The 26192-nt window shown below is 44.9% G+C and overlaps 1 protein-coding gene across 4 annotated transcripts in view; it reads left to right on the forward strand.

Moving 5' to 3' along the window:
* Positions 1-26192, forward strand: part of LOC138453590 (blood vessel epicardial substance-like) — a 904667-nt gene that overhangs the window by 802248 nt on the left and 76227 nt on the right. For all 4 annotated transcript variants that reach the window (XM_069606590.1, XM_069606589.1, XM_069606587.1 and 1 more), the window contains one exon: positions 22863-23050. In XM_069606590.1, coding sequence (XP_069462691.1) covers positions 22863-23050 — 188 coding nt within the window. The remainder of the gene's footprint in view (positions 1-22862; positions 23051-26192) is intronic.

Consider the following 26192-nt stretch of genomic DNA (forward strand, 5'->3'; position numbering starts at 1 on the left):
TGGTTCCGGGGGAAATCCAGCTCCAGTGTTATCGAGTAACCCTGTGCAAATAAACCTACCAGGACATATTCCATTAGCCCCACCCGAACGCTTTGCCAGAGATCCCAAAAAGTTTGCTGTGTTTATGAACCAATGGCGCTTGCACTTTTTATGCAGACCTGGAGCCTTCCCAAACGATCAAGCCAAGGTAGCCTTTGTATTGTCATATCTCAGCGCCAGTGCAGCTGATTGGTCAATTCCACTAGTTACTCAGGATGACCCAATTCTTCGGGATTTTCAGGGCTTTCAAATGAGCATGGAAAGACTATTTGCCCGGCATTCCCAAGGACAGGCCCTGGATAACGAACTTTTGTCCCTACGACAGGGTAACCAGGACCTTCTATCCTACATCGCGACCTTTAATAGGTTAATAGTGGAAACTGGATGGCCTGAGGTAAAACGAATCACGTTATTTCATCGAGGGCTTCGAGGAGAACTCAAAGATGTCTTTGCTCAAGTCGTGAACCCACCTCAAGAGTGCGCTGAATATATATACTTAGTGGTCCAGTTAGATCACAGACTTCAGAACAGAAAGGCTTATCGAGCCAAGTTTGAGAATCAGGTGTTGGTCAAAACCCACGCTAACCCCAAAGGAGCAGATGCTTCAGAACCCATGCAAATCGGAGGGGTTAAAGGACCCTTAACCCAAAAGGAAAGAGAAAGGAGATGCAAATGCAATTGTGTCTATATTGTGGAACTTCTGGACATTTTCTACAGGATTGCCCTGTAAAACCACCCAGGAAGGTGGTGGGAGCTGCTGATAAAGGCCATATGGAGTCAGACTCGGGAAACGACCACGCCCGACAAGCATAGAGGTCCGCTTGCCGAGCTTGAAGAAGGATACTCAGACCTCGCATTTCATCATACCAATGGTCCTTGTAGATCCAGGGCAGCCATTGCGTATGCACGCAGTAATGGCATACATTGATAGCGATAGGAAACTCATATCATATCATATCATTACAAATGCCAAACGCCATATCATATGTGGACTATGAATTGGCTTCCAGGATGAAACTACCTATCTGCCGAAAAACCACCTCAGATGTCATCACCACAGTCGATAGAACTGAAATTGCCTCTGGGCCTGTAACTCATTCCACCGCAGAGATGACACTATTGGGTCAGGATGGGCATCGAGAGACTATTGTGTTTGATCTAATCAAAGCCCCACAGTTCCAAATAATACTGGGGATACCTTGGTTGGAAACACATAATCCTTGTATTGATTGGCGAGAGAAGCAAATAACATTCCCGGATTGTGCACAAACCTGTTACCCAAAAAAAAATCAGAACGTAGGCCTGGCCATAGTAAACACAGCAGTCATGCAATTACCTCCAGAATGCCAAGAATTCCAGGATGTCTTCCAAAAGGAACAGGCAAACACCTTACCTCCTCACCGATCGCACGATTGTCAAATCGATCTCATACCCGGTGCACAACCCCCTTGTAGCAAGATCTATGCCCTTACGGAACCTGAGAACCTTCACCTACGACAATACTTAGACCAGTACTTTGCTAATGGCTTTACTCGCCCATCCAAGTCCCCTGCATCTTCAGCTTTGTTCTTCGTACCCAAAAAGGAAGGTGACCTCAGAACGTGCATAGACTACCGCGCATTGAACCAGATAACTGTTAAGAACCGATACCCATTGCCTCTGATCCCTGAACTACTAGACCAAGTGAAGGACGCTTGTATATACACTAAATTAGATCTCCGGGGGGCATACCATCTGGTACGTGTAAAAGAGGGCGACGAATGGAAGACTGCTTTCCGCACTAAGTATGGGTTATTCGAATACCAGGTAATGCCTTTCGGGTTGTGCAATGCACCAGCAGCCTTCCAATACTTCATGAACGATGTCCTTCGTGAACTCATTGACGTTTGTGTTGTCGTGTATATCGATGATATTCTAGTATACTCCTCTTCAGAATCTGACCATGTGAAGCACGTCCGAGCAGTCCTTGAGATATTGCGCCAGCACAAACTATATGCAAAACTAGAAAAATGCGTTTTTCATGCCACAGAAGTTGAATTCCTTGGGTTTATCCTGACCTCAAAGGGAGTCCGAATGGATTTACGAAAGGTGGACGCAATCCTTAAGTGGCCATCACCAAGTTCAGTTAAAGGAGTACAAAGCATGCTCGGCTTTGGCAATTTCTACCGCAGATTCATCCCAGATTTTTCACATGTCGTACATCCCATCACAGCACTCTTGCGAAAGAATAAATGCTTTATGTGGACTGAAGAAGCTGAAAATGCCTTCCAAGAGCTGAAAGCGAAATTCACGTTTGCACCTGTGTTAAAGCACCCGTGCCCTGAACTTCCATACATAGTGGAAACTGATGCATGCAGTCTAGCAATGGGAGCTGTCCTGTCTCAAAAGGACCCTGCAACTGGCCAGCTTCACCCAGTAGCATCTTGGTCCAGAAAGTTCTCGGCACCCGAGTTAAACTATGCGGTTACCGACAAGGAGTTATTAGCCATTAATCCGCCTTCAAGGCTTGGCGGCACTATCTTCTCGTTGCCAGGCATACCATTACTGTGATCACCAATTTCCGGAATTTACAGTATTTAAAAACAGCCAAGGCCCAATCAACTCTGATGGGCATTGTTCTTTGCCGAGTTCGATTTCGTGATAACCTATCGACCAGGTTGTAGGAATGGTAAAGCAGACCCCTTATCCCGAATAGGGATGGGAGAGGCAGAAGTGAACCCAGAACCAGTACCTATAATTTCCGAACAAAGGATTCTTGGCATGACTACTCTACAGACACTAGAGGACATTCAGGTAAAGATCCAGCAACTATTTGATCCTACAGCCCTGCAGGACTGGGTAAAGAAAGGCCCGGACTACTCTGTCACCAATGATCTGCCTTATTACCAAGGGCGGATATTTCTGCCACACAAGGAACTACAAGAGCTAGTCATTTCCCGTTATCATGATACCCTAATGGAGGGGCACCCAGGTATTGCAAAAACTGAAGCTAAAATTAAAAGACAATTCTGGTGACCCAGTTGGAGAAAGGATATTAAATCATTTGTGATGTTGTGTGGCATTTGCGCCCAAAACAAAAGTCAAAAGAAAAAACCAGCTGGACTCTTACAACCTTTAGACATTCCGCCTACACCATGGCACACCTTATCGTTAGACTTTATTACCGATCTACCTCCTTGTAATGGGTTTAACACCATTCTAGTTATTGTAGATCTTTTTTCCAAGATGGCCCACTTTATTCCTTTAAAAGTACTACCTTCAGCCTCAATCCTGGCCAAAGAATTCCTCGAAAACATTGTTTGCATACATGGATTTCCGTCCGTGTTGGTCTCTGACCGGGGCAGTCAATTCATTTCACATTTCTGGAAGAAATGTTGTCAATTGGCGCAAATCGACGTGAGATTATCGACCAGTCACCACCCCCAGACCGATGGTCAAACGGAGAGGACCAACCAGACTCTTGAACAATACCTGCGTTGCATGTTACATCAGACTGAGAGTAATTGGAAGGACATTCTTTGGATCGCCGAATATGCATACAACAATTCAGTACATTCTGGAACTGGACAAAGCCCCTTTTTCACCCTATATGGGCACCACCCTCGAACCTCAGACCTTGACTCACCCCAACACTTAGAAATGCCCGCAGTGGACCATCTACACGCTACGATTACACAAGCCTTTAAGGAGGCAACTGCACATTTAAAACAGGCGAAGGAGAAATATAAGAAAGATGCTGATCGGCATAGAAGTTATACTCCACAGTACCAGATAGGGGTCCAAGTATGGTGGGCCACAAAACACATGCCTCTCAAGGGAACGCAGACCTTTAACCCTAGATATTTGGGACCTTACTTTATTAAGGCCATTATCAACCCAGTGGCCGTCAAGTTGGACTTACCTGCTAATATGCGAATTCTCCCTTTCTTTCATGTGTCACTTTTGAAGCCAGTGCAACCAGGGACAAGACTAACCAAGCCACCAGACCCCATCCTTATAGACGGGGAACCCGAATTTGAAGTTAATAACATCCTGGACTCCAAGATGGTGAAGTCAAAACTTTTTTATTTAATCGACTGGAAGGGTTAGGGACCACAGGAAAGGTCTTGGGAACCTAGGGACCATGTGCATGCACCTCGATTGGTGAAAAGATTCCACCGAAATTTCCCAGACAAACCAAAACCACGGGGAAGAACGACTTTAAGAAGTGCCTTGGGGGGGGGAGTGCTGTCATGATGCCTACCCCCGGGGAACCAGACCAGGTCCAGCAACCCCGGAAGCAGGCATCAAGTTATTTTGAGCAAGCCCAAAAACCCCTGCTAGGGGCTATTTTGGTGCAGTCCTGGTGCCTATGGCGCCAGGCTCATATGGAGAGTCAGTCCTGGTGCCATAGGCGCCAGGCTCATAGAGTAGAACTTACCTGATGCAGACCATGCTGCAAGCTTACCTGATGCAGACCATGCTGCAGAGCTCCAAGCCAAATGAGGCTTGGAAGGGACTATTTTACCTAGGGACTATTTTTTACTCGGGTGGGGCTGGAGAGGAATACTTACCTGGGACTACTTTGGAGGCTATTTAAACCACGCCCGAAGAGCAGCACACGCTTCGCGTTATTCTGCATCCAGCAACGTAACGCTCACCGTGTCTGCAAGCCTGCATCCAGTCTTCTGCCACGCCCGACTCGAGTCTGCAGCTCCTAGAAAAATGGAGGAACAGAAGGAGAAGAGGTTAGAATAAGAGCAAAACCTTTGATCCTTACCTGAATTCCGGATCCACCGCGCCTTCGAGCTGGAAGAAAGAAGCATTTTACGCACGCCACCTCGCCTGCTACAGCGCCACGCTGAACTCACCGGCCTTCGCATCCTCACGATCAACCGCATCCTTCTGCACGTTCCCGCTGCATTCTGGAACACAAGAACAGCAAAGGTGAGCCAAGGGAATAAACAGAGGCAATAGTAACTACCCCCAAAGACTTACCTGATTACCGCCGGGGGTACTATTCCTCTTCACGGGTCGGCGCAGTCTCCATTGCATCCTCGCCGTACCCCGGCCCCTAAGGGGAACCAAAGGACAACAAGGTGAGACAAAGGGACTAACAAGGGGAATTCTTCTCACCACAATAGACTTACCTAATTTTACCGCCGGAGGCATTATTCCCCGAACTTCATTAAGGGAGCAAGCCACAGGTTGCATTCTGGCCTTATTTTATTGAACTGTGTAGGATAAGCCAAATCCTTACCTGAACTTCGTCAGCTACCACGAGGAACTCTTCGCTGGGGTCAAGCTGCAAACTGCAAGGAATCGGACAAGAGTGAATGTCAGACATGTGAACTCTTACGAACTACATACTTTTCGGAGTCAATATTGTTCTGGAACTCACCAATTCCTTCGAGCCAGTGAAGCAACTGGTTATCAACGCGCCCCTGCGCTCAATGCAGGATGGAGAGCTCATCTTTTCAAACCATCAGGTGAGACTATAAGAGGGGACATCAAGGGTGATCTGTGGGGAGAACAGTGGGGGTGGGGGATTTACGCTCAACCCCACGGGTGATTAATTCCCTTTCTCCATTTACAGAAGAATATTCCTACAGGCTAAGCAAACAAAGCTAGGTGGGCCAGTCCAGTCCGTCATCTCGGGCCCTACGCGTCACACTGGTGGAGACCGCAGCTGTCCAGTTCAGATCGACGCCTCTGTGAGAGCCAGGTGAGCTTAACAGGTGGATATTGACATGGTGGAACAATACTTAAGTGAAATACCCCTTCCGATGTTAAGTCGGGAGATGGATGACTCGATTGATGGGCCATTCACACCGGAGGAGTTTCAGAAGGCCATAGCAAGTTTGCCATGTTTCTGGGCCCATTTTTTATCAAATGATTTAACTCCTTTCTGGATACTGGAAGGGCCCCAGCGACGTTCTGCCAGGCGTTGATTGCAGTCATTCTTAAGGAATGTAAGCATCCCAAATTGTGCAATATCATAAAGGTCTATTTCACTGCTTCGTGTGGATGTGAAGATTTTCACTAGGATCCTTGCTTCAGGGTTTGAGCATATGCCCCAATTGGTCCACCCGGATCAGGTTGGTTTCATCCTAGGCAGACAGGGAGTGGACACAATGTGGAAAATGTTGAATTTGATGGATTTGGCGAGGCGGAACGGAGGCAACCAGAGAAGGCGTTCAACATCGTGTGGTGTACGCAGCCCTGGGAACATTTGGTTTTGGTAGTAGGGTTCTCAATGGGATACGGGCAATACACAGGGAACTGTGTTTGAGAGTTGCAGTAAATGGGAAGATCTCGAGACAGTTTGGGTTGCAGAGGGGGACGAGGCAGAGCTGTCCATTGTCTCCTATGTTGTTTGCCCTATCTGTGGAAGCGCTTGCAGAAAAGATGAGGGCCTCACCCCAGATAGAGGGTTTGTGTAGGTGATAAGGCATTTGAAATAGTGATGTACGCAGACGATATCTTACTCCACTTGAAGAATCCCGGTATATCTGTCCCAGCTGTGTTTGAGACCAAAGGGGAATATGAGCCCCTGTCTGGGTTCAAAATAAAAATAAAAAGGAACACATTGATTCTTTGGCCATTTGATAGGGACTCAGAGAGGGACGTTGCCGCCTTGGAGCCCCTGTCTCTGGAGATCCGCGTGGATAGCCTTAAAATACTTGGGGGTTGTGGTAACTCGGCCGCTTCAGGGACTCTTTGGTGTGAATTTTTCCAACTTGCTTGCGACATTGTATGAAGATATGGACTCTTAGGGTAGGCTCACTCTCTCATGAATGGGACGGCTTAAAATGAACTTTCTTCCCAGGGTCCTTTATTTATTTCAGATGTTGCCTACCAGGGATGTGTAGTCGACAATAGGAGAGGTGAAGGGGCAGATGATGCATTTCCTCTGGCAGGGCAAGAAGCAGAGAGTTGTTTATGATACGTTGGTACTGCCTAATAGAATGGAAGGAGTTGTATTCCTGAATCTGGGCACTTATTACAGAGATGTGCAGTTGAGGGTGTTGATTCCTCACCTACGGATGGAACATCAAAAACAGTTGGTGTATTTGGAGAACTTCTGGTTGCAACCAGTTATGGTGGGTGAATGGCTATGGGCTCCGATAATAAAGATTGCGAGGAAGGTCAGGAATCATAGCATCTTGGGACATTTAGAGATGGCATCCGCGGATGAAAGGGGTTACCACGTGGCCATCCCGTTGAGTCACTTATGGGCTCCCCAGTGCAGGACCAACTGCCGGACCAGTTGCAATTTCAGGACTGGTACAAGGCGGGTCTAGAAAGGATTGGTCGTTTATGAGTTAGGGGGAAGTATATTTCTATACAGAAGTTGGAAACTTCTCTAGGTATGGGTAAGCTTTCCATGTTTTTGTATTTACAGCCAAAAGGTGTTCTGATCGCAGATACATTGAAGTCCGAGGCCCAGCTTGACCTCATTCCGACAGAGAACATTTTGGACACACACAGAGAATAAGGGGTTGATTTTGTGCTTTTGCGTCGTCTTGTTAACTGCAATGGGGAAGAGTATGGAAGGCCTAAAAGGTAAATGGGAGAGGGATCTGGGCTGGGAAGTGGACGAGACACTATGTGCTGCAATGTGCAGGAGAGCTTATAAAATGTCTATAGCGTGTCAATATGAAATGCATGGGGTCAAACTGTTACATAGGTGGCAGTATGATCTGAGACAGCGCTCCAAAATATTCCCTACAGTGAACCCGAGGTCTTGGTGGGGATGCGGTCAAAGGGCTACCTATTGGCATATGTGGTGGTTCTGTATAAAGGTGCAAGCTTTTTGGAAGGAAGTCCTGGGATGGACTAAGGGGGTGGAAGGGACTGATAGACAGCAGGACTCTATATTGGGATTATTCTGATTGGAAGAAAATGAGGGGGGGTTGGAAGACTGCCACACACATGGTCTCCAGCAACGCTCCTCCCCTTCTTGGGATTTAATTGTAGACATCCAGGTACAGTGGGATTTTGGAGAAGATTCCTGACTAGGTTGGGATATTGGGATTGTTGGTCGTTTGGCCATTATATTATGTTACTAAGTTTCTGCACCCAGGGTGGGGGGAAGTGTGCTTGTGGGAATGAGCTTGTGAAATCGAAAATAGGGGTTGTGACTATGTTCGTACATTTAATTGTATTTTTTGTTATGCTGTGAATTGAAAATGTGAGAAAAAAAAGTTGAAGGAAAGAAAGTGATTGTGTTGACAGATGCTATCCTACTTTTTTTTTATCATAAAATGAGAATATGGGAAGAAGTAGCTGGTGAGGAGTTTATGTAAATAGCTAAGGACATTTGACTTATCCCTCAGCAGATTTATTTTTACGTGGACCTCCATATCAATTATCCCTCAACATATGGGGCTGATAGAGGAGCTCAGGCAACCGTGGGTGTGCTCATTTTAAAAGGATCGAGCACTATTTTCAGGAGCGTTCAAGCTTGGAAAATCAGGTCCAAATATTGACATTAATACATACAAGCAAAGCTTTCTCCTGGGCAGATATGTTTTCTGATGGATTGTGATTACAGTTGGATTTTCTGCATTTGGCTTCACCTTTCTGATAAATCTTAGTGAGCGCCCTCAAAGAGGTGTGGGCACTGAGAATAGAAGCAGTCATGTGAGCCAAATCTTGAAGAACTCCAGCGGGAGGATCTGACTGTTCCTCACAAGAGTTAGTTATCAGCTGCTAAGATTTCATTAAGCCTTTAGGTGGAATGCTGAGGGCCATACCTGGTGGTAATAATCTGTGGGCCAGGCTAATAGGCCCAAGAGAAGCAAATGCCCTTCTTGAGAAATGTGGGCCATTACCACTCGATAAGCTCAAGGGAGGGCCAACTGTTGCCGTTAGCACCCCGATGATGGGAATGTGGAGGCAATTGATTTATTTAAGGAAAAACGGCTTTGTGTTAACCGAACCTGTGAAATTCCCTTTAAAAAACTCCAAACCAGGATGGCCACTGGGAAAATAGCAAACAGAGCTCCCATGATTGCCTTCCCTATTTGCATTGTGGCTGGCAGAGAGAGACGGGGCCCCTGGGGCAGGGATGGCAGTGTTTTGCATGTAATTGGTGAAAGCTGTGAGATGGTGGTGGGAGATGAGGGAGATCAGAGGGCAGGAGACTGGGGCGCACGTAATAGCAGCTCAACAGTGGATGTGCTCTGACACTGCACCTCCATTTTTTGAAACCCTTACGGTCCCAAAAAGTGACGTGGAGAAAAACGTTTTTTTTTCCATTTGTATAATGGGCAGCAGGCCTTTCATTTGTACCATCAGACCTGGGGTGAGCAAGAGTAATGACCCTGCCTGATTCCTGAGCAGGGAAGAGGGAGAGTTGCAGCAAGTCTCCTGACCCACTGACCTGTTGTGCACTGCTGGCATTCAAGAAGGAGTTCTGGAAGAGAAAAAGAGAGGATACTGCCGTGGCCAGTTCTGGGGTTGTGTGTTTCTGTGTGTGTGCCAGCATAAGGCTCTTACAGTGGCAAATATTGGCATTAGTGGACAAAACCTAAATGAGTATTCAACCAGGGGAAAACAGTGGTCGAACTCAGCACAGCCAGCACACATGTCCTCACAGTGGCACATACGAGCATTACCTGACACAGCCAACACAAGTGTTATTACATTGGCAAATACTGGAATTACTAGGCACTCACCACATGAGTGTTCGTACAGTGACAAATTCTGGCCTTAATGTGCACAGCCAGCATAAGTACATATAGTAGCAAATGCTGACACTTAAGTGTTGTGTGTTTGTGTAAACGACAGTTTGACAGAATGAGGGCTAGCCCATTTGTTAGTGAGAGGGTGTCTGTGTAGTGTAAGGAACTCATGGTGGCAACAGTAAAGACAGAGACAAGTTATCACAGTTCAAGGGTGTCTATTAAACTGTATAGGTAGGTTGGAAAAATGCCTAATCTAAACCTAAATCTAAGATTTGAGCAAGTTTCGACCATCAAACAATAATAAGGCAGTCTGAGTGCCGTCTTGTCAAAATAAAAGGGCATATACTAAAAAAAACTATTGCCATTACTTACGCTGAATACAAAAAGAAGTGTGGTATAATGTTCAAAAGAAAGAAAGAAGTGTTCACAAATAATAAATTGGGATGCGGTAGTTGGGGTCTCCCTTCCCCACGTTTTTAGAACGGGATAAAGTAGGACTTTGGAGCAAAGCACACGCTTGAGCTTTCCCAGAACGAGCTGACAGTTCTGCTCTCAGCAATCAGGGCCTTCAGTGGTTATGTCCCTTTTCTAGAAAATGTCTCTTGCCGCCATGGGCTTGATGTATTCGGAATTATAAACAAAATGTTCTTCTCTGCTTTCACGTTGGGTGATGCTTTTCACCCTTGGATCCCCTCTTCCGGGCACAGCTCCCTATAAAGTTTCTTAATGATACCAGGACCACTGATAGCTATATCTTCCTACTTTCGAGGGCCTCGCAGGTTCAAAGTAAAATATTCAACAAAAAGTTCTAGGGTTCTTCTCGTGGCTTTATTTGGGTGGCAGTTCTTCACCCCTGTGTTCCCCCACTTGCTGGCTCAGATCCCTCTCGAATAATAGCCTTTCTTTGTCTGGTTTCATTCTCGCATGGCATGTATTCAAAAGGCGTTCCCTCTTGCACTTTGCTTTGTTGCATTCACGTGTTGCTGAGAGTTGGCTTATCACCCTCGGATCCCCCACTTTGGGGTTCAGATTCGACTCAACTATTTGCCTCCCTCGATTGGGTTCACTATGGCTTTCAATGCAACTTTGCTGTGACCTTTGCAAATCTTAATGTCTTATTGAACAGTTCACTGTGGACATCCCTCGGTCGGGTTCACTATTGTCAACGCACCGTATTTCAGGACTTTAGACTTCACCCCCTCTTTATCTGCATCCCTCTTACGGGTTCACTCTTGCCAATCTAGTAATTTGAGCTTTTCTCATTCCACTTTTACGATGCGGGATTCACTTCCCTTAGTTTCACAATCCTCTGTCAAAGACTTTCGACTGTACAGAGGGTTTTACAAGACCCTTGTATGACCACTTTGACCCTCTTTTCAAATTTTCCAAGGCCTTCTGGTTATGTTAGTTTCAACAATCGGGTAATCGCCCAGAGTTTTCTGAGTGAGCACCCACATGGTGCCGGACTCCCCTGTTGCTGGTTTTCCCCCTTTTTGCATCAATAGCTCTTTTACCGTTTCACAGTTCAATTAGCCGTTTACTACTTATCGTTCAACATAGTTTGGTTTCTTATCGACTCTTCCCCCGACTCACCGGCTGTGATGAACCGCTTGTCTTTCTTTCTCTTTGGAGTCAAGGTTGGTACCACGGAGAACAGCGTCTCTCCCCGGCTTGGTTATCAGTGGAGGAGGGTCTTGTGTATCGCTGACGGTGGTCGGTCAAAATACTGAAAATAAAATCTCGAACTGCAAAAATCTTGAATACAAAATCCCGAAAAAAAAAATATCGAATTATTTATTTATTTATTTATGTGTTTTTGGGGTCAGGTAAGTAAAAAAAAAAGGGTTAAAATAAAAAAGAAATAGAAAAAAAGGGCGGTTGGGAGGAAACCCCCCCATTTCGAGAAAAAAACGTCATAAAAAGAATTCGATATTTTTTTTTTTCGGCCTTTTGTTTTCGAGATTTTTGTTTTCGAGATTTTTGTTTTCGGTATTATCACTATAAACCATCGCTGACATCTGCTGCAACACACGCTGGATATTGTTTGCAGTCTTAATATTCCTTCTGCAGAGGTTTCACGGGCCTTGGTCGGAATGGGCAAGGTCGCTTCTCTCCTTGTCACCCTCTCGGTATGCGTTGTCTTTCTCCTCCTCTTGAACTGCAGTGCTGAGTTAGCTCTCACATCTTGCCGTCTGCCTTGCTTGTATTGCGCTCTTGGACTCCACCTTTTATCCCTGTTGGGAAGAGAAAGGGCCATCAGGTGTGTGCGGTCCTGGTCAATTGCCTGACTTTGCCTGACCCTGGTGTTGGACATGTCAGGTAAATGGCTTGAGCGTTAGTCCGTCGTAAAATGCGAAAGTGTTCACATCAGAAATGGGGGGTAAAATGTTTGTGTATCCTATGTGGAAGGTTGGGGAAAAGTTGTCATAAGAAGGGGATACTGTGTCTCACCCGTTGGTGTCACACTCCACTACAACGTAACCTCGCCAAGGCATCATCCCAATACAATACAAGAATACAAGAAAGACATCCTACTAGCCAAACAGGAAACATATAATATTAGAATATCTCAATCTAAATCTAGTGTCAGAGAACTATTCAGCATTCTGAAAGAATTGGAAACACCTATTGCTCCCCAAGAAAACTGCACCAAGGATAAAAAATGGTGTTCTAGCATACAGTCTGCCCTAACCAACAAAGTAGCCAACCTACAAACTAAAATTGCCATCAAAAAAGCATCCCTAACGCCTCATATCCCGCAGATTATAGCAACTCCACCAAATCCCAAACAAGAATCGCGTTTCTGCTTCTCCAAGGTATCGACCATTGAGGTAGAAAAGGTTATTCTTGGACTTAAACCGTCCAACTCTAAAGGTGACCAATGTCCTGCCCAACTGATTAAGGATGCTGCGAGAGAATTATTGCCATTCATAACTAAACTCATCAACTCATCCTTTACCACAGGCACTGTACCGAATAACTTAAAAGAGTCCTGGGTACTGCCACTTTTAAAGAAGCAAACCCTTGACCCGGCCATTCCCACTAACTTCAGGCCCATCACGACCGTGCCCTTTCTCTTAAAAATTCTCGACAAAGTGGCATACATGCAAATACAAAACTTCCCTGAAACCAACCACCTACTCGGAACCCGACAATCCGGATTCCGTCCACAACACGGGACTGAGACAGCCCTAATCGATCTTAAGGCCCAAATAGATCAATGCAGAGACAACGGCCAAGCAGCCCTAATTCTCCTGCTAGACTGTCATGATGCCTGCCCCCGGAAGACCAGACCAGGCCCAGCAGCCCCGGAAGCAGGCATCATGCCACTTGGAGCATGCCCAAAAGCCCCAGTTAGGGGCTGTTTGGGGACAGTCCTGGCGCCTACGGCGCCAGGCTCATAAAGGTAAAGTCAGTCCTGGCGCCATGGGCGCCAGGCTCATTATTGATAATTTACCTGAAGCAGACCATGCTGCATACTCACCTGAGGCAGACCATGCTGAATGAAGACTCAAGCCAAATGAGGCTTAGGAGGAACTATTTTACTGAAGGGACTATTTTGTTACTTGGGTGGGGCTGTGGAAGAATACTTACCTGGATCTTCTTCCAAGGCTATTTAAACCACGCCCGGACAGCCACACGTGCTTTGCGTTATTCTGCTTGCTGCAGCGTAACGCTCACCGTGTTTTCAGCAGCTCCAGGCTTCAGCCACGCCCGCTTCAGTCCTGGGACTCCTGAAACAAGAAGACAAAAAGGATAAAGGTTAGAACAGGAGTTTTAACTTTAATCCTTACCTGAATCCTGATCCTTTTCGCCAATGAACTGAAAGACAGAAGTCTTTGAAGCATCGCTTCGCATTCCTATGGCGCCGCGCTGAACTCACCTGCTTGGCGGTACTTCAGCATTCCATCACGCTCTCTCCATCTCGCGGCCGCCCTCCGACACCTAAGGAGACAAAGACAGCAAGGTGAGCAAGGGGACTCTCTAAGGCCATACAAGCTACCCCAAAGGACTTACCTGATTTACCACGGAGGTACTCACCTCATTTCGGGTCAGCGCAGTCAACTCTGCTTCATCGCCGTACCCCGGCCCCTAAGGGGAGAAAGCAAGGACAATACCAGTTACCCCTCACAAAACTTACCTGATTTACCACGGGGGTCGCACCTCATCTAGGGTCGGCACAGTCAACTCTGCTTCATCGCCGTACCCCGGCCCCTATGGGGAAAAACACAATAGACTTACCTGAATCTTACCGAGCGCCATTTGGAAATCTTCGAGTGGATTAATCGGCAACCTGCAAGGAATCGGACAGAGTGAAGAGCAGACATTTGAACTCTTATGAACAATTGGACTTTAGAGTCAATACTGGAACTCACCAATTCCTCTAGGCCAGTGAAGTAACTGGTCATAAACGCGCCCCTGCGGTCGACGCAGGATGGAGAGCTCATCCTTCCAAACCATCAGGTGAGACTAAGGAGGGGACATTAAGAGTGATCAGTGGGAAGACAACGGGAGTGGGGAAGGTGGGTTGACACTCAATTCCACGGGTGGTTAATTCCTCTTCTCCTTTGCAGAAGAATATTCTTGCGAGCCAGACAAACTAGGCTGAGCGGGCCAGTCCAGTCAGTCTTCTTGGCGCTACACGTCACGCTGGTGGAAATAACAGCGTCCCAGCTCCGGTCGATGCCCCCGTGGGAACCAGGTGAGCGTAACATAGACCTCTCAGTTGCATTTGATTTAGTTGACCATACAGTCCAATGCAGCCACCTAGACTCTGCAGCCCACTTTTCTAAAGAGGCCATAATATGGATCAAATCCTTCTTGAGTAACCGAACTATGAGAGTCTTCTCTCCATCAGCCTCGGCAGACCCGATTCCCATAACCTGCGGTGTACCTCAAGGATCTTGTGTGTCACCTACCCTTTACAATGTATTCACAAAGCCACTCTTCGACGAAATGGATCATCTGGGTATCGCCTACAGCAATTATGCAGACGATACCCAGATCCTCCTTCCGCTTTCAGGAGACTACGTCGAGGATCTAGCCCTAGCGAATGAAATCTACAGCATCATTCAGGCATGGATGGCCACACACGGCTTATGCCTGGACGATGACAAAACTGAGCTTATTATCCTAGGCACCCCGACATACATATCCAAACTCAGCCGGGATTATGCCAATTTCATTATCGATGAGAATAACATAATAGTAGCAAAGGAAGTGGAGACCCTAGGCTTTTACCTAGATGCCACCTTGAACTTTGCTAAACAAGTTAACTCTCTAGCCTCAACTACTGCATACACATGCAAACTTATCAGAGCCAGCAAACAATTCCTCTCTACAGACAGCTGCATAACGCTCGCCAGAGCCCTTATACTCTCCAAATTGGATTATTGTAATGACTATACACTGGGGCTTACAAACAGACCATACATAAAATCCAGGTCCTCCAGAATAATGCCTTGAGAGCAGCTCTCAAGATTAACAGAAATGAGCATATATCCTCAGTAAGAAGAGAATACAAATGGCTATCCACCTCTGATAAAATTCAACTCAAAATTGCCTCCCTTACCCACAAATGCCTCAACAACAAAGCACCACTCTACCTCAAGGATAGGCTACATCGAAGAACCTCAACCAGACCCACAAGAACAGCAAACGCAAACTGCCTACTAGTCCCGCGATTCAAACTCGCTACCATAGGAGGACACAGCTTCCCAGTCAAGGCTGCACAGTTGTGGAACTCACTACCCCATGGCATTAGAGAACCCCAGCCCTTTGTGAAATTCAGACAGAACCTGACCAATTGGTTGAGAACTAATGACACCTAACTACCCTGACTTGCTTGTATCCGCTGACGAACTTACCTGAAGTTCGACTTGCACCCCTTCACCAGGCTATTTGTATCCGACTCTTTCTTCATGCACTGGAATGCTCCAGGTGCCTGTATATTATTACTATGAATATTATTATTTTATATTCCTCTCAAGAATACCTGCACATGTAAAACTTTGTTCTGAACCTATATCCTGCCTTGTATATATCTGCCTAATGTAAATTGTCTGATGACCATGTACTGTCCTATTTACCATGTACCTGTAACTAAGCTGAGCATATTCTTGTTGTGTGCGCCCTGATGCCACAGGGTCTGGCGCGCTCTATAAATAATAAACTAAACTAAACTCCCCAAGGACCCCCCCCCCATCCAAGTGTTCATCCCTCACTGGTCCACCCCCAGGAACTGGATCCAATAGCAATGGCCGTGTCCTGGCCACCTGGATGACAGACCCCCGGGGACTAGTAAGGGAGACATCTTCAGGTTTCTCACAGTAGTTGTGTGAAGGGGTCTCTGGACTTTGCATAGAATACCTTTCCATCGAATGCATTTACATTGAGGGAATTGCATCGAAATAAATATGCATCGAATGCATGTTTTTGGGGGGTACAGTGTTACATTTTCCTGTGGTGGGTTTTAAAGGGTTACAAACGGGAGGTTGCCCCCCCCAAAAAAGAAAATGCATTTGATGCATATTTGTTCTATGCAAAAAAATAGATGGAAATGTCATTCGATGTAAAAAATTCGATGCAAAGTCCATAAACCATATGAAGGTCTTGGAATAAGTGTGTGAAAGAGTCTGACAGTGTGTCAGAGATTTTAATGGTGCTCGAAAGGCCTTCCTCTCATGGCATGGTTTTTGGCCTGGGAGGGCGGCTGCCTCGCACCATGGAAATGTGTTTTGCTTAGTGTGGGGTATTTTGACCAATTCCAATGTGCCCCACTACATCACTTTACTGCAATGGTGAAGGAAACAGCCCAAAATGACCGCGCTCACTCCTCTGCACGCCAGAATCTTCAAAACTGCATTTCTGTCACAACCAGGAAAAGGCTGCACACCCTGCCACACACAGTTCAGGGGGGGTGAAAACAGAGTCCTCACTGCAGGAGCATGACAGTGGGCTCTGCCACAGTCCACATGGAGCAAAGTGAATGAAACAGCATAATTGTGCTGAAAACCCGAACATGCCTTTTAAATTGACATTTTCCTAACCTTAAAAAGTGCTGTTTTGGTGCCAGATCCATTCATTTCTACTAAATCATTGAGATTAAAGGGCCCTGCAATGCCCAGAATCATCCAGTGTGGCTCAGAGGAACCGGGCCTCGTTGGAATGACAGCTCCTACAAAATGTATCTATGAAAAAGCAACCCAGGAACAGTTGTTTTCATTTTCCACTGGAAAAACGCGGCTATTTCTTTGCAAGCAAGTATCAGGAAACAGCTGTCAAGAGAAACTCTAAACAAAGGCATGACACATGTACCCATGCTGCAAACAATCCCAGCACTCAAGGGAAGAACTAGTGCTGACTAAAATGCGTATTTGCTGCAGATGTAAACCGGATTTAAAGAAATAAGTTGAATATGCTTTTTCATGAATGAAGAGCAAAATCGCCTGTTGTGAAAGTATATTCTTGTGTAAAGGCTTAATTCTTTAAGAATGTCAAAGGATTTGCTAATGTTAAAAATCCACCTATAAACTATTTAATATTATATGTTTAAAGGAAAGCTTTAAAAGGTGAAACTTAGAGCTAAACCCAGTCTGAGTTAATCAACTATATAAAGAAAAACCTGCTAAGACAGTTCTTAGCCGTGAGAAAGGTTGACACCTCCACGTCTGGCACAGGAAAGGCTAATTGCTGCTGGGAGGCCTCGCATACTCATGACAAAGGGACTTCATTAGACATTCGTCTTTGCCCCAGGCGAAGACAAAAGCAGGCTTGGACACTCACCATTCCAGGGGAGGGGCAGGAAGCTCCACTCTCCAGGGAGAGACCCCGCATTCAACTCCAAAGGATTTTACATTTGCTTATACTTGGGAAGAAAGATAAAAAACGGACATGTGACTTTTGGGTTTAAAATGCTTATTTTGCCACTGAACTTCAAGACATTTAACTTGGCAGAAAGAATGAGAAATTATATGAAAAGCGCATACATATAAATCTGAATTTATACTATTCTTTTCAAAACTTGGTAGAATTTCTTACTGCATAAGGAACAGAAGTTATAAAGAATGACCAATTGCGCAGAAACTATTAATGTTGCAAACATAACATTGTGTACACATGTACTAGGGGTAATTGCACATATATGTACAGAATTAGGAAATGTTAGGCCGACCCTTTAATGGTTAAAATTGCCAAAATTCAACAGAAAGACTAAATCAGGTCCCACCGACTTGGGAGTTGGATTGGAATGTGACCCACGAAATATGTAACTTATGTATCTGATTTTCTTAGAGGGCAGAACAGAATATGTATTTGTGGGAAAGTTAGATTTTGGTCCCAATAACTATGGGAGGTTTCCAGATCATCTCATAAAACATGACATCCTTTTCTGTCATCCAATCAGCAACAAGCAAGGCGGAAACTGTGCCTTTGACCAATCACTGCATTGTGGGTATGGGTTGTAAGTCTGCCCCTACCATAAACCTTAGTGATGTCATTTGGCATGATAAATAAGGGAACCTCGCAGCACACAAAGACACTGATTCCTGGCTTCATCCTGATTTTCTGCGTGGCGCCCTGTTCCTGAATTCTGCATCGTGTTCCTGATTCCAGATTTCTTTGCAAAGCCAAGGCATCTGCATTGCTGAACTCCTTTTCAGCTAGGCCCAAATTCTGAAACCATCCCAAAACTTAAGGGAAGCATTTTGATCCAGTTTGGCTTGCTACCATTAATGCTTGCCTGCTCCAAACTCGCCATCCCACTGATTTCCAGTCTCCAGCCCGAGGTGCCAGTGCAGGTGACCAGAACCGCCCAGCTGATCCGATTCCGTAAGTATTAATAGGAATCATAGTAAACCATAGCATATCTTGCCTTACCTTGTCCTATCCCAATCTATAAACCATCCTATCTTTAATTAAAGAACCTATAATATTGTCAGAACCATTCTTGCAACCCTGTCTGTGATTCCTAGTGTTAGCGCCGATGTCCTCTTCATTTTTGTTTTACTAGACCATAAGCCATTAGTGATTTTGATTAAAGTAATTTCCATAAAGAAAATGGGGTATCCGCCACGTGAAGGGTTACAAGCGGCCGTGTAACTGTGGAGATTCATGGGTGGCATTCTCTTTTTCTAAGCCATTAAGTCTAGTTTAAGTAAAATGAATCTGTCATTTTAAAACTGATTTTCTGTCTTTCTCTGCTCTATTTTTCTAAAAACACCTCTCATTCAACATTGCATATCTTCCTCAATTTAATAACTAGAGACTTCATTTGAACGCTGACTTAAACATAAGACCTGTAGCTACATCACAACACATAAACCGCATCCAAAAATCTTAGAAACGGTTTAATGAATTTTAGGCGGGAATTCGCATTTCTGCAAAGTTTTCCACGTGTGAGTTCCAATTTAAAGAATTTCCAAAATTCCATTAAGATTCAAAGTGTTTAATCTTGCTCATACTATAGCTCATGTTTGTTACGATCTTTCCAATGTTGCTCCCATAGAGATTTATATTGATTTAATGATTTTTGCACACTTTTCCTTGTTTGCTAGGTCATTTTCGAATGTCATTTTAAAAGTGTAAGATTTCCAAACTGTTTTTCTCTCTTGTTTGGGGAGGGAAGGTTGTTTTCAAATCCGTACATTGTTCTTTATTCCTGAACACCCGCTGCTTACTCACATCCGTTTAGAATTGCTTATTTGTGGGTTAAGGAATATTGCAGGGGAAAATCTTAACTCAAGTGCTATCTTCCAAACGAGCCAAAACTGTTCTTTTCTCTGTGTTTTATATTCTGTGTTGCTAAATGTGAATTCAACTGCATTACCTACTTTCTTATTTGTAGTATCACCACATTGGTGATTGCTGCCCCATATATTAAAACATGTTTGATTTGAATTTTAAATAATAAATACATATTACCTTTACCAACCAGCCTGATTCCTGGTCCATTGTGACCTGAGGGTATTTTGAGAAGGTGTGTGATGTGAGTGGTATATCCCTCAGAATATTGAACCTATAGACACAATACAATAAGTATTTCATTTGCGGACTGCATACTAGGCTGAGACCAGGGTGTATTGCCTGATTGAAATCCTTAGCAATAGTGAAATTATTGGGCACAGCTAGAAAGAGAGTTCTTATAGTGTCAAATGCTGGAATTACATGGCACAACCAACATGAATGTTCTTACAGTGGCAAATACTGGCCATACTGGGAATAGATACCACAAGTGTTCTTACAGTGGCAAATGCTGGCAATACTGGGCAAAGCCGACAGGAGCGTTCTGACTGGTGCACATACTAGCCTTACTGGGCTCAGCCAGCACATTTGTTCTTACAGTGGTAAATACTGCCATCACTGGCAAAGCTAGCATGCATGTTCTTACAGTGGCAAGTACTGCCATTACTTGTCTCAGCCAGCACAGGCATTATCACACTGGCAAATAAGGTCTTTGGGGGCACAGCCAGCACAAGTGTTTTGAATGTGGCACAAAACTGGCCTTACTTGGCACATCAGGGCCAAGTGTTCTTATAGTGCAAATAATGACCTTATTGGACATAACCTGCATGAGTGTTCTTACAATGGCAAAACTGGCCTTATTGGGCACATGCAGCACAGGTGTGTTCCTGGTATCAATAATGAAATATATTGAACAGCCAGCAATTAAAATGGCTGATTACAGTGATAAAATACTTGCTCATATTCTGGGTACTTGCATAATGGAATGTGTTTTGCAGTGGCAATTCTGGCATACATTGTGAGCAAAGGCATTATAAAATGTGTTGGAAAAATGCTTCTATATTCTGTTGGTGTCCTTGAATCTATTGGATTATTTAATGTGTCACAATACAGTACTGGTTGTAGGTCTTTTTACCCACATTTTCACAAACATTTTATTGTAAATGCTCTCTGCAATGGGAAATATTTAGGTGTCGGGCAGGTGTGGATGCAAGCTGCCCATGGCTTGCTCACAACACAGGCTCTGAACATAAGATAAAGTCTGTTCTGAGCAAACTGATTGGCTGGCACACTCGCCCACTGTGTTGATGTTTCAATACTGAATGTATAACAGTCTTAACACTAAGCCTATAAGTCTCTGTCCCTCCAGGGATCCCCCTAGTCTCTTAACCAAAGTCCAAATGTACTGGCCAATATAAAGGTTCGAACCTACTCTTAACATGTCCTTTAACCTCTCTGTGTCTTACAACACAAATGTTCTGTAAATTAGGCCAACAAAAGTATTCCCAATCCTAAACTTTCAAAGTCCAGTCCTAATCCATATACAACCATCTCCCAGGGGCTACATTACGCCCATGGGAGTACTTGTGGTTCTAACCTCTTTAAGGTCCATTGTCTGCACAGATTTATTTAGGCCGCTACAGGAATTTTTCTTCTTCTCAACATGTAATTATTCTCAGGCCTTTCCATGACCTCTCAACAATCGATTCTCTTGGGTCTCTCCCCAAACTCTGATCTTCAGCACAACTCTTAAATCCCTCTGAGACCGCTGGTGCTCAGAAGAACTCCTAGCGGTAACATGTATTTCTCCCCCCTGCCCCTCATTTAGCTGCCTTCTCAGGCAAACAATATTCTATCCCTCCTGCCTGGGATTTTCCTTTTTTAAGCTTCTCCGGGAAGTGCACAATCCCCTGGCCTTCCATCTAGTATCAGGCCTTAGACGTAGAACCTGGCTCTGGATCCCACCTTCAGGGCACCACTAATGCAGGTGGCCTGGTCTCAGTCATATGTCTGCCATAGAATCTGCTGCACAGAGGACAGCATGTAAACTACCTAATTCCAGGGAGCAGTCTCCTAAAATGTCCAGGAAACTGTGTCCCCCCCAACGTTCACCCTCCTTCAGTTTCCCCCAGCCCTTTTTATACTCCAGGGCCGGGTGCTTTTTCTGTTATCCGGTCCGGGACTGATGCTTTTCCTGAATGTCCCCTCTCAGGTCTCTGCATTGCTTGGTCTCCAGTGAGGTTTGGATTGAAGGGTTGCTTCCTTGTTGTTACCCTTCTGGTACTGGAAAAGAGTTCATTTGTGAGCATATTGTTTAAGGGCCAGCTCAAAGGGCTTCAGAGCCATCTTTAAATTACCTGAGTGGACCATCATGGCTTAGCAGTGTTCTGCGACTGTCTGCATCTTCCTAGTGGGCAGCACTTGTGTTCCCACTGGACAGCGTGGTTCATGAGTGGTCAGAACTGGGTGTTTGATCCGGACCTGAAGGTACGTTTCTTTCCCTGTACTGCTGCGGTTTAAATCTCTTCTGCATTTTGAGTCCATTAAACGCTTGTGGTTCACTTATTTTCTGCATCTTGCATTTGGGGTAAGCCTGCTGTTCACATCTACTCCACAACTTATGCTCGCTGCTACTCCACAGCGGCATTTGTTGACCATTTATGGGTTCATTCTATCCCCTTGTTGGATTTCTCAGAGCATTTGGAGTCTAATTGTTCTCTGGGGTTTGGCTCTGGTAATCCCAAGTTTAGCTGGAACTTGTCTCCTTCTATCATTTGAGGTCCTGGTGTTATCAAAGGGGATATCTGAGTGCTTCGGCTTGAAGGGAAGGATGAGCCCAGGGAATCCAGCTCCATCCACATGATGATGGAGACCAGACCAAGGCAGCCTCCAGGAGTTTAGCCCCTTCATAATAAAGTAGGAGTTCTTGAAACTCACCACACTGGACATATAGATTTCGATTGATTTGTTGATTACATGCTCTTATCATATGTACCTTTGAGCAGTGACTTCACTGTGTGCTTTGCTACACAAAGGACAGTGTTCTTCTGCTGCATCTTGTGAGGCTGGACTTCTCAACCACCGAATATTAAAATCCAATCAAACTCTCAGAATAGGTGTAATAAATATTTGAATTTGGTCATCTGTAAAACTCAATTGGATTGTACTATTCAGTGTTACTAACCTCCACCTTATGTTATTAACCTAAATGACAAATACATACTTCCTTTCCAAACACCCATAGCGATGAGCTTGCTCTTGATGTGCGTAAAACATTGGAAGCCAGTGTTGAGTGTGACTTCAGTTCAATTTGTATTTCTTTGGTTGCACATGGCCAACGTGAACAATATTGTGATGACCAACAAACACTAATGTAGTAAACTTTACTAACACCACGCTCTTTCTTTATAGATCAAGATTGAGAAGGAGCTGAAGGGAATCTACAAGCGCCTCTTTGAACCACTTCACGTACCTCCGGAGCTCTTTCAGAGGCTGACTGGCCAGTTCTGCAATATTCAGACTTTGCAAAAAGGGCAGGCCTACGCCGTGGAGGACAAGACTACTGTGGATGATCGCCTGAGCATCCTATTGAAGGGAAAGTATGTTCCAGATGAGAAATAGGCAGAATCCTGCTGTTACACAGAACGGCTTCTGAATATCCTCCCTAGATTTACTGTTGTTTTCTTGCCTTAAATCGCTACTTGTGCCGTTATGTATTACAACTAGAACATCTAATGTGAGCTTTTTGTCACCTTGATACAGCACTTAATTTTAAGGAAGTATTTCATTTGTGTTACTGTAATTTTCATATTTCTTGGAAACAGTTCAGTTTCTTGCAAAATTGTGTGTAGTAAACTATCAACACAAGGAATGTCCCCAGTCCCAAGACCCATCAAACCTCCGTTCCCTAAATTAATAGTTTTAGAAAAGCACATTGGGCCTCATTCTAAGTCGGCTGGTCTGGTAAAAAAGTGTCAGTATTCATGAATACCGGCACTTTACCGGACCAGCCGTCTATGGGTTGGCCGGTGGGGCACCTGTCCTACCTTCAGGTGAGGTAAGGCAGGCGCCCGACTGGCAAAAAAAGCCGTCATTACTGTCACTGGTATTGCCGGTTCCGGTAATGACGGCAAATCCATGAATGGGGATATACATCGGCACTCGGAATCGGAAATGGTATCTACATTTGCCGGTCTCCTGGCGGCTCTATCGCCAGGATACTGGCAGGGTCAGAATGAGGCCCATTATTTTCACAGCTTTATTTGGGTATGACTCCTTTACTGCGAGTGCAAAAATACAGACTACAAAAACTCGATTTATAAAGCAATTTTATGTGCGGGGTGGGTAAGGGTAATTAATTATGTAACGGGTTAAGGGGGCAGTGGGGGCTACCCCTGCATATAATTGCTTGAATAAAACACAGTAATCACATATATCCCTTTATTTGTGCCCAGTTTGCAAAGTCCCTAAAACAGCAGGTCACAGAACACATCAAATATACCGCGCAGGGCAAGCATTTTCACTTTATCAAATGCGACACCAGAAAAGCTTATACCTCCTAACAAACAGACTGTAAATCGCAAACGAGTTTAGCTGGGTTTTTGTGGGGCTTCTACAGTACACATGCAGTAATCCTGTACTTAATCTCAAATTAAAGATCTCTGTACAGATGAGGAAAACTACTCAGGAGCAGTGTTTTATCTACTCAAAAGAATGGCAAAATTGCCAGTCCAATATTTATGAACACACTTTTACTTGTTAGTGGCCAATTAGATATTGATGTACAGGTGTACCTGTGGCACCGGCAAGACAATGAAAAGGTTTCCTCTGTGTTGCGATCTAGAAATATTCTGGTAGCAAACACTTCATATATTCACAAAATCACAATGTGCTACTATTGATCTTTCAGATCAGGTCCTTGTGCTCTACTTAAGGTGGAAAAGTGTCAATTTTCCTGAGCACTTGGGGGGTGCAAAGTTAGTCCCATTCTTCCCAATGTCTCCATGCAGCCTGGCCTCTCCTCTCACCACCTCCATTTCTCCTTTTCCAAAGAACTAAGGGGAATGGCATGTGGCATGTGGTATTGCATGTTCTGTGGCAGTGCTATTGCAGGTCACCTTCTCTCTAAATTTGGCGATGTCTACCTTTTTCGTCTGCACAAATCCTCTTTTTCTCGGTTTCATTCCACCATCAAATAATGTTGTTCATGCAAGCCCTCCTCATCCTGCTCATCTATGATACCTGCGTCAAAGATAGATGTAAAATATTCTCCTTAGCTGGCACAAGCAGCTCTGAGCATTGTTTACATGCTGTTTCTTAAAAGGTTGTTTGGGGCACATGAAAAATAGGATGGGAGCGTCCTCATCCAGACAAAGGAAGGATTAATGTGTTTTATTTTAACTTTTGATGAAGGATTTACATGCCAGCATATTCCTGTTAAGCATGCCTAGTAGACATTGGTTCCCACAGAATTTACTTTTTTTGCTATTCTTAGACCAATGGCCCCTTAAAGAGCACTTCCCTGAGGGGGATGTAACAACTTTCCATTTGAAGATGGCAACCTCTTCTTTCTTCACCGTGGTGACTCCAGTGTGCTTTTATTTATACCTGAGTGCCTCTTTCCTGTAGTTGTAGATTCCATATAAAAAGTTAGAGACAGTTAAAAATGACGTTCTTCAGGATCATACCATCTATTTCACAACTGAAAGGGTCTCTTCTACGCTGCCAGGTCTCGCGGTTGTCTGGCAGTAATGGTAGTGGCAAGCACAGCTCAGATACCAACATCACTGGGAGTTTCACCCTCCCTCTGATTCAGGGACTTCCTCTCCTTGCCTCGTCTCTACTTCCCTCACCCCTTCTGCTGCTTTTCCTTAGGTTGGCATACTTCTGTTATAGGGCCCTAGCCATGGTCCCTGCCCTTTGACTGCTGCATAGCACCTAGTTGACTAATGGGCAGATTGCATTCTACACAGGTCAACAGAGGTCTAATGCCCTTTGTAAATAATGCTCAACTATTCGTTGTAAAAACCTATTGGGCCTCATTACGACTTTGGAGGCAGCCATGCCCTTAATAAGGGCATGGCTGCCTCCAAAACCGTGTCTGGGTCCTGGTTCCCTGAATGGGGAATTACCGGGCCATTCCGAGTTTGGAGGGCCCGGTAATTCCTCCTTCAGGGAACCCAGGCCCGGACCTTCCCCATTCCCATTGAGCCCCCATAGGGCTCAATGGGAATGTGTACGGGAGCTAACAACGGGCCGATTACGACCGGCCCATTGTTAGCTCCCTGGTACCCTCGCGGGACCCGCTCTGGACATCTGATAAAACCAGACGTCCAGAGCGGGTCCCACCAGGGAACCTCGTAATATTGCAGAATGCGTTTAACGGCGCCGGCACCATTACCGGCGCCGTTAAACGCATTCTGCAATTGTTGTAATGAGGCCCATTGTCTCTAACTCAAATGATCTGAAACTCCCATTTAGTTGCTCCAGTAAAGTGTTCTCAGACTGCGCACGTATACAAACAAATCACATTATGTTTGCCTTTTCTTTAACAGGAGTTCATGGTGAAACCCATAAACCTTGCTTTCCAAGTTAAAATTTAAAAGTATTACCCGCAGATTGTGAATGCATGAGTGATACACTTCGTTTTATATTCGTCTGCAGCATTTCTTAATTTTGCTTTGTATTGTGAGGTAGCTTTCATTGTTGTTTGCTACTTAAAAAAGGTTGTAAAGTTTATAA

This window comes from Ambystoma mexicanum, chromosome 4p, assembly GCF_040938575.1.
Source record: "Ambystoma mexicanum isolate Mex_15411 chromosome 4p, UKY_AmexF1_1, whole genome shotgun sequence".
NCBI lineage: Eukaryota > Metazoa > Chordata > Amphibia > Caudata > Ambystomatidae > Ambystoma > Ambystoma mexicanum.